At 43.0% G+C, this 19,405-nt stretch overlaps 1 protein-coding gene across 1 annotated transcript in view; it reads right to left on the bottom strand.

The window, feature by feature from the left end:
• BRD9 (bromodomain containing 9) overlaps nt 1-19,405 on the bottom strand; it is a 94,900-nt gene that overhangs the window by 11,176 nt on the left and 64,319 nt on the right. The window contains exons 12-15 of the mRNA XM_082259310.1: nt 18,871-19,003; nt 17,042-17,153; nt 3,716-3,812; nt 1,081-1,248 (exon numbers count right to left, since the gene is read on the bottom strand). Coding sequence (XP_082115436.1) covers nt 1,081-1,248; nt 3,716-3,812; nt 17,042-17,153; nt 18,871-19,003 — 510 coding nt within the window. The remainder of the gene's footprint in view (nt 1-1,080; nt 1,249-3,715; nt 3,813-17,041; nt 17,154-18,870; nt 19,004-19,405) is intronic.

The raw sequence follows: 19,405 nt of genomic DNA, 5'->3' as shown, positions 1-19,405 counted from the left end.
CTTTCCCTCCATAACTGCTTCAATGTAATGTGCTATTGTAGAAAGGCATCTTTCTAAAGCAGGGTAGGTGGACCAAGCTCTAAGACATAAAATTCTGCGCATATGCACTGCAAGTAAGGATATCCTGGAGCTTGGACATTACACATAAGTTTATGCAGAATAGTAAGGCAGAGGGGGCAAGAGTTGTAGTCTTGCAGAGAAGCAGAATTTTCTATATCAGGACTAAGTTCACTTCAGCAGGTGTTAATGCATGAATATAGTCCAGGGGAGGAGAGGAAAATGGCATTTACGGCTGTTGGCACCTGTAATTTCCAGAAGTGATGATAGCTTTTAGAATAGGTCAGACATGGCAGCAGATAATTATGCTTCATTTCGGTTGCATGGTATGTGTATCTGGGGGAGCTCTATTCAGGGGGCTAGAGCCGTGTTTATGTAAGATTCTGCTCCAGAACAAGAGAACAGCTATCATCTCGAGAGGAACTTTGAGTTTCTTCAGGGCCTGCTTGAGTTCCTGCTCCCAAGCGCCTGTAATCCGCCATTGCTAAGTGAGGAAATTCCACTGCGGGATACTCCAAGGACAGATGTGGACTAGGGGGTTGCAGCATGCCTGGCATGAAGGAATCACAGTGACCCAGGCTCTAACAGAGTTCCTGTGGCTGTCATTCTGGAGACTTAGCTGGAGAAACAGCAAATGACCAGTTTGCTTCATCAGTGGAAAATAGCAGCCATAAAGGAGCAGTTAATAGTCTTATAATTACTGCATTACTAACTAGAGAGAACACCTGGGTAGCAAGGTGAGTGCCTAATGTTAAGTGCCCGAAGCAAACATTACAGGACAGTCCCATTGATGCGGGGTCCAGGTAAACAATCCATGAAAAGTTTTGCAAGTGTCCAGTCATCTGAATGTAGCGCCATATAACCCATGGTCTAAGAATGAATTCCTGTGTTTTGCACTGTAGAATTAAGATAACAGATTTTGGGTTTACAAACATTTTCATGTTAGTTGACGCATTTGAAATGTATTTTTTTTTATCCCTTCTTGCACTTCGGTGTTTATCTCTATTAAAACACATCACTCACCAAGATGATGGTGATCTCTTTCTGAGTTGTTGGATAAAGAACTTATGTTTGAAGATGGACGAGATCCAACTCTATCATTGTGTACATCATGGAAGTCATGCAAAAGCTTAGCTGTATCATCCAAGTTAAGATGTCCATCCTCATGGTCTAGCTCTTTCTTCACTTTTCCTAGTAGGTAAAAAAATCTTTTAGAATAAATTAATAGAATATTTTAGCTGTATTTAAAGTAATTTTTAATTGAGTAGGGATTGGCTAAAAGCCCCTATCAGTTTTCTTTTTGTTTTGTGTTTTTTTTTTGCTATCTGGGCTAATTGGGGAGATTTCCCTAAATTCCTAACACAGAAATACATAAGAAATTGATAGTTGTCACTTGCTCAGAAATCATTATGGATTGAAGATTTATGCCCACTTCCTCATCATGGTGACCACTTTCAAACGTTTGATTGAAGCTCACTTTTGTCCCTGTGACAATGACCACCAGGACAAACAGAGGGGCTGTAACTTCCAGCAAAGACCCTGCTGGAAAACAGACAGCTATACAGCAAAAATGAAGTGCATAATAAGCTGCAGAGGTGTATACTTTCACCAACAGAATTCTGTACACTCCATATATTCTAAGAACATTTTTTAAAGTTCTTTTTTACCCCATAGACAGCACTAGGGCACCGCAAAAGACTGCTGAGACATAGCGTGCTGCACTGTGAAACTGGTGAGGCTTGTCTTTTCTCTCCCAAGTCGATGTCAGTTTAGAAATCCTGCAGCGCTTAGGAAATGATAAATTTATGTAAGAGCATTAGCCTTAAAAAGAGGAAGTAAAATTCTTCTGCAGACATTTACCTATAGATAAGCCTATAATAAAGCTTACCTATAGGTAGTCAAAATATCTCCTAAACATGTACCGTTTAGGAGAGATTTACATGACATGCAGCCAGTGACATCTCTGGCGCATTCGCTCTGAAGGAACGGCCACATATGCCATTCCTTCCGAGCCCCATGCCATGAACGGCAGCTCCTGCATACCCAGAAGAAACTCAGAGGAAAAGGTCAGTGGTGCCCAAGCGCCGCTGGAACAGCTGCGTTCTAAAGTATTACATAATGAGCTAGTGTGCGATGCATACTAGCTCATTATGCCTATTAACTCTTACAGGGTTTTTTGTTTCCTCAGAGACAGAACGGCGGTCTGCCGTTGTAAACACGACAGACTGCTATTCTGTCAACAATGAACACAGGGCTCCCGTGTTCCTCCTATTCAGTAACACAGGTCCCTGTGTTCATTCCATAAATACATCCCCAACAGTCAGAAAGCACCCCCTAGGGTAACATTTAACCCTTTGATCGCCCCTGGTGTTAACCCCTTCCCTGCCAGTGTCATTAGTACAGTAACAGTGCATATTTTTAGCACTGATTACTGTAGTAATGCCACTGGTCCCCTCCAAAGTGTCAAAAATGTCAGTTAGGTGTCCGATCTGTCTGCCGCAATGTCGCAGTCCCGCTAAAAATCACTGATCGACGCCATTACTAGTAAAAAAAAAAAAAAAAATACAAGAGGACAAATCTTTCCCCTAGTTTGTAGGCGCGATAACTTTTGCGCAGACCACTTAATATACTCCTATTGGGATTTTTTTTACCAAAAATATGTAGCAGAATACATGTTGGCCTAAAATGATGAAAAAATTAGATTTTTACATTTTTTGTATTGGGAATGTTATATATAGCAGAAAATGAAAAATATATATATTTTTTTTTTTCAGAATTGTCGCTCTTTTTTTGTTTATAGCGCAAAAAATAAAGTCACAGAGGTGATCAAATACCACCAAAAGAGTTATATTTGTGGGAAAATAGGACATCAATTTTATTTGGGTAACGCATTGCACGACCGTGCAATTGTCAGTAAAAGTAATGCAGTGCCAAATCGCAAAAAATTGCATGGTCATTAAGGGGGAAAACCTTCCGATCCAGAAGTTGTTAAGCTGCATGCTATACGGCTTTAATGAATACAGAACTGCATTAATTTGTGTCTTTAAGTTGAGCTTTAACCTTCTATGCAAAGACACCTAAACATAGCGGTTATCAACTTTGCATTTAAAATAGGGGTTCTACTTCAGACATAATAGTTTAACCGGTCAAACATATCAAAGTGATCCCCTTTCTGGATTGTCCCTCTTCTACTGGCAAATATAAAATTTATACATGTCAGGCTATACTTTTAAATAGACTTGTAATACAAAAGACAGGTTTAGTAAGTTTCTTCCTTCCTGCCATTACATATTTATATACCGTATACAGCATTTACAAGATGGTGACTACGTACTGTAATAAGTGTCAACTAAGAATCCTTGTTTTTAATCCAGAGTTAATAACACCATGCAGAGGGGTTGTTAAAACAATGTGAATCCAAAGACTTCAATACTGCGAGTCTCCAAGTTTGTAAATCAGAGTTTAGGATTTTCCTCTGACCTCACTTGCTATATGTTTATTCCAGATAAATATAAGTACTGAGGCCACAATTAGCCAGGCACTACCACTTTCATAAGCTTTTTGTTTCTTTCTCAGTGCTTCCCTTACTTAATATTTAAAGCAACTCTGTAAAAAAACAAAACAAAAAAAAAACCTATGAGAATCTATGCAAACATACCTAAAGAATTAAGCATTGACATTTCAAGAGATACATCAGAATATGATTTCATGGACATAAAATCAAGAACAGAATTGCTGCCATCAGAGTCTCCAATCTGAAAAAGAAAAAGAAAAAAAAAAGTGAACTCTATAGGCCAGCAGCTTTACTATTTTACTGATAACATGTATTAGTTTGGAATCACCACCACCACCACCACCCAGGTGGTTTATGCCAACAGAGAAAGCTGGATTTTTGTAAGAACTTGCTGTAAAATCCTTTTTTCTGAAGATCGACAGACGCAGCTCTGCTTAATCATAGACTATGTGGTTATGCTCCGCCCACTAGGGATAGGCACTAGGCAGAAAAAAGGCTTGTCCACGCCTATAGGGGCTGTCCCAGCAGGCATAACCCCTCAGGCTCTGCTATACTCAAACAGTTGTGTTGCAAGCAGTGACAGAAAAAGACCCATAACTCAAAAGGAGAGGGGCGGGTGCTGTGTCTGTCGATCAACTTCAGATAAAAGGATTTTACGGTAAGCTCTTACAAAAATCCAGTTTTCTCTATCGTTCATCGAGAGACGCAGCTCTGTTAATCATATACTATAGGGATGTCCTAGAGTGTAAAACATGAGGGGTGGGAACAAGACCGAAACAAAAAAAACTGAATGCCCTAATGGCCAAAATGTAGCCAACCAGAACAACAGGAGCTCCCCCGAAATAATGAGCCCTCAAAAAGAGAAACCAAAAAAAGGGGTTCTCTCAAACTGCAGCCTGCAAAATCCTGCGGCCGAAAAAAGCATTCGCTGATGCCAGCAAATCTACCTTGTAGAATTTTGTAAAAGGTATGCACAGACGACCAAGTTGTCTCCTTGCAAACTTGTAGCACTGATGACTGATGGCGAAAAGCCCAGGAGGCACTCAGCGCTCTAGTAGAATGCGCCTTTACTGGAAAAGGAGGATACTAGTCCCTCAGTGAATAGGCTTGTACCATCATCTGTCTGATCCATCTGGAAATGGTTGCAGCAGACGCAGCCAGACCCTTACGAGGTCCATCCGTAAGGACAAAAAGAGCGTCCGATTTTCTGAAGGACACAGTGGTCTCTAAGTAAACCCTGATCTTTCTGCCCAAGTCACAATCTCGGCCAACTCCTTGGCCGCCAGCACACTCCTGATGCCCCCCTGGTGATGGATGTAAGCCACAGCCGTGGCGTTGTCTGATTGAACCCAAACTGGACAATCGCGTAGGCGAGTCGTCCAATGACTCGGACAAAAGTTTGATCGCTCCGAGTTCCAAAACAATGATCAGACGTTTTGACTCTTCCACCGTCTAGGTACCCTGGGCACAGAGCTTCCCCAGCACCCTGCCCCAGCCTGTCAGGCTGGAATCCGTGGTTACAACCGTCCAGAACAATGGAAGGAAAGACTTGCTGTGGCATAGTGCTGGAGACTGCATCCACCACAACAGAGCTGACTTGGTGTTGTGGCTCAACCGAAGCAAGGAGTCCAAGGACTTCGGATCCTTGTTCCACTTTACCAGAATGTCCCTCTGCAAGGGTCTTGCATGGAACTGAGCAAATGGAACAGCTTCGAAGGTTGACATCATGAGACCCAAAGCTTGCACCGAAAGAGTCCGCTCTCAACAGGAGATCGTCCAGGTATCCCAGTACCGCAATCCCCCTCCAGCGCAGCAATGCTAACACCGGAGCCAGAATCTTGGTAAACACCCCCGAAGATCTAACCGGTTTACCTATTTCCTGTGACCCGTAGGCACGGAAAAGACATTTAGGAGCAGTAAAGGAAGGCCCCCCGCCTGCAGCTTAGTGCTCTTACCTCCCATGATACCTTTGATCAACTCGTCCAGAGAGGCTCCAGATAGCTTCCCCCACATAAAAGGGAGATCAGCAACAGCTTTTTTAGAAGCCTGGTCAGCCGACCAGCATTTCACCCATATCAGGCATCTAAAAGCAACCCTCAGTGCTGACATCCTGGCCACCAAAAAGGCCAAGTCCAGGGACGTATCACACAAGAACACCAACCAGGGTTTGGACCAACTGGTCTAACAGTTCCAGAACTGCAGGGGGAAGCGGTGTTGTTTCCAAGTTACTGTTCAGTAACTTCACCCATTCAGTAGCAGTGTGTTCTGTGAGAACGTTCACAAAGCTAGCATTTAACCATTACCCCATGTACATGGTGGGATAAGGATTCCACCCGTCTATCCACGGGATCCAAAAAGGCCGGCAACTCTTCCACTGGCACCAGAGTCACTTTATTCAACCTGGCCACTGGGGAATCCACCTTCAGTGGTCCAGCCCACCTGGTATTCACTGCCTCCGCAAAGAGATAACAGCGTGCAAAACGCTTAGGCACCAGAAAAAAAAAAAAAAAAAAAAAAAAACACAAATTTTCCTTGTTACAGCTAAGACCAAAGTCCCAGCAGGGAACTAGGTCCTATCCCTGTCACTAGGCAGAACAAACTGTTTGAGTATAGCAAAGTCTGAGAGGTTATGCCTGCTGGGACAGCCCCTATAGGCATGGACAAGCCTTTTTTCTGCCTAGTCTATGATTAAGCAGAGCTGCGTCTGTCGATGAACAATAGAGAAATAGGATTTGTAACTTAACAGTAAAATATGTTTCTAGGAGCATAAATGACACAAGCGCTTTAGTCTTTAAGAGAGAAGTCGCATATTCCTGCACTAGCTCCCCTGCCCTCGGGGGAGAAACACTGAATTGTGACAGCTCTTTGGATCTCATATTGAGAGTTGACAGCAACAGATTTCAAATGCAAATAGCACACTTGAAATGAACTCTAGACCTTTTATCTGCTCCTTTTAAGAGAGATAATGAGGGAATAACACACACCTGGCTATGGAACAGCTGATCAGCCAATTGTCCTATTACTTTTGGTCCCTTAAAAAGTTGGAGGCACGTATACAAAACTGTTGTAATTCCTACACCTTTCACCTGATTTGGATGTAAATACCCTCAAATTAAAGTCTGCAGTTAATGCACATCTTGTTTGTTTCATTTCAAATCCATTGTGGTGGTGTATAGAGCCAAAAAGATTAGAATTGTGTTGATGTCCCAATATTTATGGACCTGACTGTATTTGTTCCGGCGAGGCACCAGCCCTTTCAGCCCAAGATGTGGACAAAAGGTGGAGCAACATTCTTAACTCTGTAGGCATCAGAGATAGCCTGCTTAATCCACCTGGCTATGGTGGCCTTAGAGGCTCCATTACCCTTGTGTGTCCCTGAAAAAAGAACAAATAAGGTTTCAGACTTTCTAATGGTCTTGGCAACCTCCAGGTAGACAAGAAGAACCCTTCTGACATCCAAAAAATTTAAATCTTTTTCTTTGTCATTTTTTGGAAAATCACAAAAGGTTGGTAGTACAATATCCTGTGATCTATGAAAGGGGGTGGCTACCTTTGGCGAAAACCCTGGATCAGTTTTTAACACTGCTCGAACATCAAAAATTATAAGGAAAAGCTCCCTAATTGAGAGGGCCTGAATGCTGACGTGACTGCAATCAAGAACGCAGTTTTCAGTGAGAGAAATTTCACTGACAAATCTTTCAGAGGCTCAAAAGGAACAGTCACCAAGGCCTGAAGGACTAGAGATAGGTCCCAGGTAGGACAAGATCTGATCACTATTGGTTTTGACCTGGCAATAGCCCTAAAAACCTTGCTATAATGGGTCCAGAAGGAAATACTGGAGAAAAACACTAATGGCTGCAGCCTGTCCCTTTAAAGTACTAAGGGATAGACCCTTGCTGGCACCCTAATGAAAACATTCCAAAATAGATGGGACATCAGGGGATACTTTTTGATTCTCAGATAACAGAGTTAAATTTCTTCCAAACTTTGCAGTACAGTAATCCCCCGCTCCATCGCGGTTCAGTTTTTGCGGTCCCGGTAATTCGCGTTTTTTTTTGTAATGTTATTTTACTATATAAATCATTAAAAATTGAATATTTTTGTGTTTTCCATAGCTCTTGCTATGTCTCTCAGTATCTTTTATGTGTTTAAATGAGTTTCTATTGTTTTAAAAGTGTGTTTAAAGACCTTAAAATGCTTCTACACGTACAGTGACCGTAAAATAAACATGCCTACAATGCATTTTAATAGGGTTTTTCTATTTCGCGGAATTTCACTTTTCGCGGCTGGGTCCGGAACGTAACCCCCGCAATGGAGGGGGGGTTTACTGTATACAGTGGGTACGGAAAGTATTCAGACCCCCTTAAATTTTTCACTCTTTGTTATATTGCAGCCATTTGCTAAAATCATTTAAGTTCATTCTTCTTCCTCATGAATGTACACATAGCACCCCATACTGACAGAAAAACACAGAATTGTTGACATTGTTGCAGATTTATTAAAAAAGAAAAACTGAAATATCACATGGTCCTAAGTATTCAGACCCTTTGCTCAGTATTTAGTAGAAGCCCCCTTTTGATCTAATACAGCCAGGAGTCTTTTTGGGAAAGATGCAACAAGTCTTTCACACCTGGATTTGGGGATCCTCTGCCATTCCTCCTTGCAGATCCTCTCCAGTTCTGTCAGGTTGGATGGTAAACGTTGGTGGACAGCCATTTTTAGGTCTCTCCAGAGATGCTCAATTGGGTTTAAGTCAGGGCTCTGGCTGGGCCATTCAAGAACAGTCACGGAGTTGTTGTGAAGCCACTCCTTCGTTATTTTAGCTGTGTGCTTAGGGTCATTGTCTTGTTGGAAGGTAAACCTTCGGCCCAGTCTGAGGTCCAGAGCACTCTGGAGAAGGTTTTTTGTCCAGGATATCCCTGTACTTGGCCGCATTCATCTTTCCCTCGATTGCAACCAGTCGTCCTGTCCCTGCAGCTGAAAAACACCCCCACAGCATGATGCTGCCACCACCATGCTTCACTGTTGGGACTGTATTGGAAAGGTGATGAGCAGTGCCTGGTTTTCTCCACACATACCGCTTAGAATTAAGGCCAAAAAGTTCTATTTTGGTCTCATCAGACCAGAGAATCTTATTTCTCACCATCTTGGAGTCCTTCAGGTGTTTTTTAGCAAACTCCATGCGGGCTTTCATGTGTCTTACACTGAGGAGAGGCTTCTGTCGGGCCACTCTGCCATAAAGCCCCGACTGGTGGAGGGCTGCAGTGATGGTTGACTTTCTACAACTTTCTCTCATCTCCTGACTGCATCTCTGGAGCTCAGCCACAGTGATCTTTGGGTTCTTCTTTACCTCTCTCACCAAGGCTCTTCTCCCCCGATAGCTCAGTTTGGCCGGACGGCCAGCTCTAGGAAGGGTTCTGGTCGTCCCAAACGTCTTCCATTTGAGGATTATGAAGGCCACTGTGCTCTTAGGAACCTTAAGTGCAGCAGAAATCTTTTTGTAACCTTGGCCAGATCTGTGCCTTGCCACAATTCTGTCTCTGAGCTCTTCAGGCAGTTCCTTTGACCTCATGATTCTCATTTGCTCTGACATGCATTGTGATCTGGAAGGTCTTATATAGACAGGTGTGTGGCTTTCCTAATCAAGTCCAATCAGTATAATCAAACACAGCTGGACTCAAATGAAGGTGTAGATCCATCTCAAGGATGATCAGAAGAAATGGAAAGCACCTGAGTTAAATATATGAGTGTCACAGCAAAGGGTCTGAATACTTAGGACCATGTGATATTTCAGTTTTTCTTCTTTAATAAATCTGCAACAATGTCAACAATTCTGTGTTTTTCTGTCAGTATGGGGTGCTATATGTACATTCATGAGGAAGAAGAATGAACTTAAATGATTTTAGCAAATGGCTGCAATATAACAAAGAGTGAAAAATTTAAGGGGGTCTGAATACTTTCCGTACCCACTGTATAGCTCTAGTGGTAGGCTTTATAGAACTAATTAGAGTTTTCACAACTTTGTCTGAGAACCCCTGGGAGCTTAGTATCTGCTCTTCAGATACCAAGCGGTCAAGTTTAAGGATGCCACCTGAGGGTGAACTATCGGACCTTGAGTCAGCCAGTCCTCTCTCAAGGGTAAAGCCATTGGAGGCTCCGAGGCTGCGGTAGGCATGAAAAACATGGCCTTTTTGTGCCAAGAGGGGGCTATCAGAATCAAGTTTGTGTCTTCCAAGAGAAATATCCGGAGGCCTTTCCGGGATTAATCTGATAGGAGGGAAGGCATAACAGAGGTTGAAAGGCCAGGGATTAGTAAAGCGTTGATCCCCATAGACTGATCTCTTGGATTCAGGGAAACAAATCTCTGTTTTGGTATTTGTTTGGGTTGCAAAGAGGTCCACCTCTGGGAGACAGCACCTTGCAGAAATTTCCGCAAAAATTTTCGGGTTGAGGGACCAACTGTCCCGACACACCTGGTAGCGGCTGAGGTGATCTGCCAAACAATTCTGAGCCCCTTTCAAATGAATTGCTGAAATGGAGGCCAGATTCACCTCGGCACAAGATAAAAATCTTTTGGGCTATGAACTGCAACATCTGACTTCTTGTACCCCCTTGTTTGTTGAGGTAGGCTACAGTTGCAATGTTGTCGAAGCGGATCTGCAGATGGTGTCCTCTGACGTGTGCCTGAAACACCTCTAGGGCTTTCTGCACTGCCAGGAGCTCTCTTTGATTTGATGAGGCCCCTGCTTCCAGCGGGGACCATTCTCCCTGTGCTATCTTGTCTTGAAGATCCGTCCAAAAGAGCTGGGGTCCGTTGGAATTTTTTGTGATATTGGAATGACCCATTCCAACCCTCTTGCGAGGTGAAATGGCGACCTCCACCACAATAGGGTTCTTTGTACTTTGGAGGGAATTTTTACCTTAATTTCCAAGGCACTTGGAGACTCGTCCCAGATTTCTAGAAGGAATAATTGAAGAGGACGTTGTCGAAACCGCGCCCAAGGCACAGCCGGAAAATAGCAGGTCATAAGGCCTACGGCTCTGACTCTGGCTCTAACCTCTCTGACCGAGATCCACTGGTTGGTCTGCAAGGATGCCATCATGTGAGCTATTTTTGAAATCTTTATCCTCGGAAGAAACATCTTTTGATCTAATGAGAATCTCTCGTATCCGAAGTATGTCACTGTTTGAGAAGGTTTCAGAGAAGACTTCTCCTTGTTGACCAACCAGCCCAGCGACTTGAGGAACTCCTGAACCGTCTGAAGATCCCTCTCTAGTTTTTGATAAGAATCTGCCACTACTAAGAGGTAGTCCAGGTATGGGACGGTCAGAATAGATTTTTGCCCAATGCTTCCCCCAGGACCTTTTGTAAAGATGCGTGGCGCTGACGACAACCCGAAGGGCAGTGCTTGGTCCTAGTCTTACTGCTAGAAGTAGAAACTTTTGGTATGCTGGGTGAATAGGTATGTGGAAGTAAGCATCCTTTAGGTCCAGCGTTGCCATGAAGCACCCCGGGTAAAACAAATTTCTTATGGAATACACCGATTCCATGCGAAATTGTTTGTATTCAAGCGATTTAGAGCACGTAGATTTAGTATTAAGCGATAACTCCCCGAGGGTTTCTTTATCACAAAGATGTGGGAGTAAATCCCCATGCCCTGCTCTGCCTCTGGAACTGGGACCAAAACATTCTGATCTACTAAGTCTCCTAACTGGAGACTGCCCTGCCCTAACTGCCCTGGGTAGTAGCCTTTACTCGATCCCTGGGCAGACTGGTGATTAACAATCTCACCGGTGGTCGGGTATCGAACTCCAGTCTGTGTCTTTTGGCCACCAGATCTAGAATAAAAGGGCTTGAGGTGATCTCTTTCCACTGTAGGAGGAAGGCCCTTAATCTTCCCCCCACTCTGCGGAATGAGTCATTGCAGCTTGGTGGGTTGTTGAGGAGGGTTAAACAAGACCCCCCTGTCTCTGCCTTTGTGGCCAGTCCAATGCTTCTTGGGCCTGGCCTCTTTCTCTTGCGGATCCTGCTGTCTACCCCCCTTCCCTCGCAAAAACAGAGGAGCTGGAAACAAGCTCTTTTTATTGGCCGTATGTTCCAGAGCTTGTTGTAAATTGGGACCAAAGAAATGGTCGCCTGTCAGGGGAAGACCACATAAGCGTAATTTGGAAGAAGGGTCTCCTGACCATGTTTTAAGCCAGAGACTTCTCCTGGCTGAATTAACTAATGCAGAGGTCCTAGCGGTCATCCTAACCACCTCAGCGGAGGAATCAGCAAAAAACCCACTGCTTGGAAAAGAAGTGGAAAAGATTTAACAATCTGATCCCTTGGTGCTGGCAGATAAGGGAGTCTGTATTTGTGAAAGCCATAACTCCAGGTGCCTGACTATACAAGTAGATGCTCAGGCCGGTTTGAGACCAATAGTAGACGCATCCCAGGCCCTGCGCAACAAGATATCCCCCCTCTTAACCATGGGGTCTTTAAGTGTACCCATAAAATCAAAGGCTAGATCCATCTTTTTGGAAATCTTTGAGAGGGGGCCATGTCATCATCAAAAAGGAAACCTTCTTTTTAAGCTGTTAGAAAAAAAATGGATTTCTTTCAGGATTTTCCCATTCTAATCGAATTGTATCTAGAAGGGAACTATGCACAGGAAAAACCCTGGCCTTTTTGTATATGAATTCCTTCATACATAAGATCATGCTTTGATAACTAAACCTTCTCCTCTTAAATTTCAAGTGTAACATAGACCGCTTTTAATAGATCATCTACATCCTCTAATGACAATTTGTATCTAGAGCCTTTGACGGATTCTCTATCCTTAGGCTCTTCCCCTAATCCTGACACTTCCTGTGAGTAATGGTGAGATGCAGACTCCTCCCCTGGATCCACACCTGCACCCTGCGGAGGAACCTCAGTCATAGGCCTAGCCAAGCCCTGACTCTGAGAGGGAGTCTGCATTTTGTCAATAAGATTTTTAAAAGAACCAAAAAAATGTAGAGGCTAGTTCATCTCTAACCGACGTAAGCATCTTTTGTGAGGATACAGTTGGACCATCTTTAACTAAACTGTCTATGCACAAGCGACAGACCACTTTAATCCATGGAGAGCTCAGTTTTGCCCCACAAACTGCACACTTCCTTTTGAGTGGTTGCACCTAGATTTTGTCCAGAGCCTTGGTCTGCAAGACATTTAAACAATATTTAGTCTGAGCACTGCCACCCAAATCTTCAACACCCCCAGCATAGGAAAGAGGAAAAGTGCCTCTTTCACCAGGCCCATAAGCTAAGATGGAGGGAAGGAAAAACCCCACAGGTTTGCAAGAGGGAAGAATCCTCAGGCTTACCTGAGAGGTGCTGATGCCAGAGCCTGCGTCTGCTGCCTGAGCAGTTGCTGCAGAGGCATGCATCCCGCTCCGTTCGTGCTCCCACAGCCTCTGCTGGGTTCACCACGCAACACCAGCCGCCCAGCAGTCTCCTGGGGCCAGCGTGGAATGCAGGAGTTGCGCCCCTTCCTGTCACACGTGGAGCTTAAACAGGAAATCCTGAACACAGCACTCTGCAGCCTGCAAAGGGAACAGCAAATTTACATCTGCATGTACTGACAAAATCCCTTCCCCGCTGTAAAAACCACATGGAAGATCTCCTTCCTGCTTCCTGGATACCATCAGTGGTCCGGGCTCTCCCCAGGCACAAAAAAAACAGGAGAGTCAGCAGCGACCACTAACCTGTTATTAGGGGGTATTGCTCTGGGCCAGAGAAGGCAAGTGAAAAATCCCTCAAAGTCTCCAAAGGACAGACCAGGGACCAGGTTCCAGGAAACATGTCACCCCCTGTCCAGGGGAAACACTAATACTGAAGGGTGAGGACTGGAGGACCACCTTTAATCTGGTGGGGTTAACGTGTTTCCTGTCCTGGTAGGAGGAGCCCTAGGTCTCATGGGCTGTCCTGGAAGACGATTCGAGAAAAATAAAATTGAGTGCTACAACACTCATTTGTTAATTATAGACATGGGGTCAGGGCCGCTGATAGGGCAGTACAACCAGCCCTGTTGTACCGGGCCCGGCCCCATCAGGGGCCCGAAAGCTTTGTAGTCAGTGTCTGCCAAATAAAGAAATAGGGAATAGGGCTTCCTAAAATACACCCTCCTCACTCTTACATGCTTTGGGGGTGCATAAACACATTTTTCTGGGGCCCATCAGATCAGCTGTGGGGCCCAGGAGGTCGCAGCATTGCAGGGACTTTTTAATCTTTTTCGGGGCGTAAGAACATTCCCTATGCTGCAACCTGCTCTGCTAAGATCTAGTTCCGGTCAGTCAGTCAGCTGCCTGCTCTGGCGGAGTGATTTTATGTACATGTCCCGCTCTATCAGGACAGATGCAGAGACCGAGTGGAGGCTGCTGACAGTGACAGGGAGAAGCAGCAGCACTAGACCCAGCTGCGGAGGCAGCAGCATGGCAGCATCACACAGTGAGTGACACTAGTATTCAGATACAGACACCAGAATCCTCACTGTGTCTTCTGAACATCAGCATTAGGATATACACAGAGTACAGCAGGCGATCTATAGCTCTGTCACAGCACATCACATGGCAGTTCATTGCTAACTTTGTTCAGTTATGGCTGTACTGAGTTCTACAGGCTGCAGCCCAGTACAGCCATGATAAAGTCAGCAATGAACTGCAATGTGATGTGCTGTGAGCCTGCTGTACTCTGTATATATCCTAATGAGGATGTTCAGAAGACACAATAAGAGTATACTTTACATTTGTGTTTTGAGGGGAGGGGCTGTGAATTTTTACTGCCCCAACCACTTAACCCCTTTATGCCAGTGCCTCCAAGCTTTTTAAGAGGTTTCTGATGCTGGGAGGTGGGGCAGTGTTCCTGACCATGATTGGCGGACACATGATCGGAAAGCTCCCAATCGCAAGTAGAGATTAGGAGCTTTCCTTTAACCACTTGCCGTCTGAGTACCGTAGTACTACTGCGGCAAAGTGGCTCGTTATCGTCTGACGACGTAGTACTACATTGTCAGACACTCCCCTTTCTTGGCAGCGCGCGCGCCACCGGAGGCTCGCTCCCGCTGTATTCAGTCACAGCAGGAGTCGGGCCAGGGGAGGAGCGGAGGCGATCGCCGCTGCTCTTCCCCGATCGTCAGGGACCTAGTGTGGAGATCCGCCCGCTTGTGTAAACAAAGCGGGCGGATCTCTCAAGTGACAAGCAGGGTCAGATTGGAGGGTTCAGCATAGCTGCGATCTGTCCCTGTGTCACTCAGTCACCTCCCCCCACACATGTTAGTAAGCACCAGGCATACATTAACCCCTCCCTCTCCAATAAAATTAACCCCTTCCCTGCCAGTGTCATTTTTACAGTAACAGTGCATATTTATAGCACTGATTACTGCAGTAATGTCACTGGTACCCCCAAAAGTGTCAAAAATGTCAGTCAAGGGTCCGATCTGTCCGCTGCAATGTCGCAGTCCCGCAAAAGAAATCGCAGATCGCCGCCATTACGCGTTAAAAAAAAAAAACACCAAAAATGACAGAAATCTTTCCCTTTGTTAGTAAACGCAATAACTTTTGCGCAAACCAATCAAAATACACTTATTGTGATTTGTTTTACCAAACATAGGTAGCAGAAAACAAATTGGCCAAAAATTTAAAAAAATTTTGATTTTTACATTTTTTTGGGGGGAATTTCATATAAAAAAATGTGAAAAATATTGTTATTTTTTCAAAATTTACACTCTTTTTTTGTTTATAGCGCAAAAAGTAAAAATCGCACAGGTGATCAAATACCACCAAAAGAAAGCTCTGTTTGTGGGAAAAAAAGGATGTCAATTTAGTTTAGGTATGGCGTTGCACGACCGCGCAATTGTCAGTTAAATTCGCACAGCGCCGAATCGCAAAAAGTGGCCCAGACGTAAGACAGCAAAATGCTCTAGTGGTAAAGTGGTTAATCGCCAGACTTGTATAAAGTACTCGAAATTTCTACTTGAGTAAAAGTACAAGTGCTCGATCAAAAAATTACTTGAGTAGAAGTGGAAGTGCTCGCAGAAAAAGTTACTTAAGTAGAAGTACTAAAGTATTCAACATTTTTTTTACTTAAGTATTGCAAGTAGTTTTTTCAAAAAATTTGCTACTTAAGTACTAAAAGTAAAAAGTACCAGTAGTTTTGAAAAAAAATTTCTACTCAAGTACTGAAAGTAGAAGTACAAGTACTGTGTTATGTAGTTATTAAAGAAAGAAGTCAAAAGTATGAACATCTTATTGTTTTTATTATTTCAAATGATTTATTCAAATGATTAACCGGTGTTTGTTAGTAGTTTCTTGATGCACTTTAAGCGCTGTAGCACCATTTATTTGTTTGTTTCATATTTTCTTTTTATTGGAAAGATTTGGTATAGCAGCTTTTATTATACACAGCCTTTATTTTCGAATGCGCTGATTTACAAATGACATTATACACATTTTTTTGAGCTTTATGCAACCTGCCATCTACTGTTCTGGCAGTGGTAATTTTTTTAAAAGTAACGAGTAACTATGCAGCACAAAAAAAAAATACTTGAGTAGAAGTATCGAAATCATCGAAAAAATGTAGTGAAGTAAAAGTAGAAGTAGGAGAAAAAAATTCTACTCTAGGAAAGTACAGATACCGCATTTCGGTACTTAAGTACAGTACTTAAGTAGTTCTACTTCGTTACTATACATCTCTGTTAATCGCCAATAACTGTCCAGGGAGCACGCTTTCCGCACAGCAATGTGTACATTCTGGTCCACCCGCCAAGAGGCTGTATTGATGCGTGCGTCCGGCGTGAAGAGGTTTAGAACTTTCCAAGCTTTCCAGTTAGGGCCGCCTGTCAGTTTTTCTTGTGGACCTAATTGAAAGCACTATTTAGGTTTACAGCTAGCGCTATGTCCGTTCAGGATAGAAAAAACTATGGAAAAGGACTGCAACTTTTTATTTTTTTCCAGAGCAGATTTACAAATGGTCACCCATAGAGCCATCACAATTCCACCCTTGTCCATTGTATGGTGCATGCAAACACAAACTGAACAGGTGGAGTCAAGGGAGGGACCAGTGGTGGGGCAGAGGGCGGGCTAGGGGTGGGGCAGAGGGCAGGGCCAAGGGTGGGATCAAAGGGGGCCCCATCAGGTAGGCTGTAGGGGGCCCCATGATTTCTAACAGCGGCCCTGCATGGGGTTGTAGACTAATTACTGGACAGCACCCATGTTTAGACATTCAGGTGTTGGGGTACAGTGTGCATGTGACCGTGTGTATTTACACACACACACATACACATATATATATATATATATATATATATATATATATATATATATATATATATATATATTTGGCACACACCTATAAAAACTCATTCACCCATCTCATAAGTGTATACAAGTCTCTCTCCATTTTTTTATTTTGAGAATAAAAATTTGTTAAGCCATGCTCTAAAATATGCACCTGTTTTATCTGATAGAGAATTTTGGAATGATCCCCTTCTGTTATCTGGTCCAGGAGGTCATTAACAATTTTCTTTGCATATCCCCCACAGTCTTTTACGAATTCTTGCAGGCTGTAGTAAGAAAATAACTATGTATAAGCATATACTGAAAACACACACAGAAAAGACTGGAAAACTTTGTACACTCAGGGCACTCTGGACAAAGTACATGTTTTGGGGTGTTTATTAACAAAACAAAAAAAAAAAAAAATGTACACCACGTCATGCAGGGGACACGTGTCCACAACCTTTAATACACAGTTATATGATTTGCATAATTTAGGGTACTGGGAAAAAAAGGAAATTGAGGTATGTGTAAAATTTAAGGCACGGCCAGGCACACTCACTGACAGAAATCACACCTTTAAACATTTTCCTATGGCTAGTTATCCATCTATCCATCAATCTAAATTTCTGCACGCCCTTTTGTGGTGGATATGTTTTCTAACGTATACAGAGGTTGTCCTCCACACATTGCATGTTTGAGACCTGCTGACAGATATCACAATAATATTCTGGGGAAGGCGATCAAAAAAAAAAAAAAAAAAAAAAAAACCTAAGAAGCAAGGAAAGTTTTAAACAAAGTTTTTTAACCCTTCTGTCACAATGCTTACCTCTGGCCAGCCAAGTCCACGTTTTCCCACTGTCTGCATGTGCCCAGTAGAATGGAGGCATGGCTAAAGGCACTGGTAGTGATAATTGTATTCTGACTGTGGGTAAACCTCCTGCTGTTAGAATACTTATGGTGCAGCACATCTACACTGACTGTACTGATGGGAGAATCAAGCGATTTTCTTTTCTTTAACCTACGGTTGATGGAAAGAAAATTGGATAATCTACTGCCAGCCTTAGGCCTCCTGCACGTGAGGGACGCCAAGCCACAGAGTGTGCATCCAAGCATTTTATTCTACCTGGGAGGTACAGGTGCAGCATCCATGGTAGGCTGTGGTTGGACATTGCACCGAGTATTACCTGTGTTTAGGGCCTATGCATTCAGGGACAAATACCCTGAATGCAGGACTTCTCCATTCCAGGTATTTGCCCCTAAAGTAAAACTGACGAATGATTGCTATGGGTTATTGAAGTTTTTACCTTCACTTTAAAGCAGTATTAAATTCCAAAGCAAACATTTATTATAATCAGGTTATCAAATCTTAGATCTGATGGCTGCATTCGTTTTCTTTTTTTAGGCTTTCTTCTATTTTAATCTGGTCATCCAGCCAGTAAATCTGTTTTTCAAAAAAACAAACACTCTCCTACAGATGTATCAGTTTACAGGGATGAGACAATTTAACACTGGCAGGGGTGTTTACAATAAGTTTTTGGTTATTCAGGTAAAACTTTTATCCAAAAAAGGGGGAAAAAAAAAGAAAAAAAAAAAAAAAACTGTTGCTGTAACAGAGATGTGATTATAAAGTGTGATGTAGAGTTTCGCCTAAATTTGTGTATTTAAATCTGCTAGTCCATCTAACACTCCCCTCCCCACAGCCAGACAATGCTGCTGTCCAAAAGGAGCCCCTGTGCTCCTTCATCCAGAGTGGAGGCACGTCAATACAGGTGGTGTGTTACTGGCCAGATCACTAGGTAGAAACAGAAGAAAAAAACAAACAAACAAAAGCATGTCCCCACATCGAACGATTGTTAAGCTGCAATATATTACATTTTTGGTTTTGGGTTTTAAACCACTTTAATGTAATCCTACAACCTGAATCTTCAATTTTCCACTATTTTATTATGTACATTTTTAATTCATTTTATATTCAGAAAAAAAAAAAAAAAAGACTTTAACCTTAATGCACACTGTATTCCTGTGTCATCACCATAACCGGCATACATTAAATCCATTTCATCAGGCTTAAGGTCAGTGAAGAGTGTGTTGTTTTGTAATGAAAGAGCTGTGCTTGTACTGTTGAGAAATGTAACTAGAAGGAAACGAAATGAATGTTATTACATGTATACAATTAGGTTAAAAATAAAATCACATATGCAATCAAAGTATGACCATAAAGAGCAAACACAAATAGTAGGTTTAGACAATTTTTTTATTTATTTACATGGCTTTCCTATATTACCCTGTATCATTCACATCAGTATAGCCAGCAGTAACTAGTCACATTCAAAAAGATTTCTTTTTTTTTTTTTTAGTAATGTTGAAGCCAATTCACACACTCATCTAAGCGGGTTACTCAATTCAAATGAGCATCGGGAACAAACCCGCTCGATAACCACGTGCAACTCGTCATAACCATCACAGACATCACATCAGTCACCTGTAAAAGAGCTTGCAAACCAACCTCCCTAAAGGGGAGTTCCGGCCTCGGAAA

The sequence above is a fragment of the Pelophylax lessonae genome (genome assembly GCF_965119305.1).
Source record: "Pelophylax lessonae genome assembly, chromosome: 5".
In the NCBI taxonomy this organism is placed as follows: domain Eukaryota; kingdom Metazoa; phylum Chordata; class Amphibia; order Anura; family Ranidae; genus Pelophylax; species Pelophylax lessonae.
This window is presented reverse-complemented; position numbering and strand designations above follow the sequence as displayed.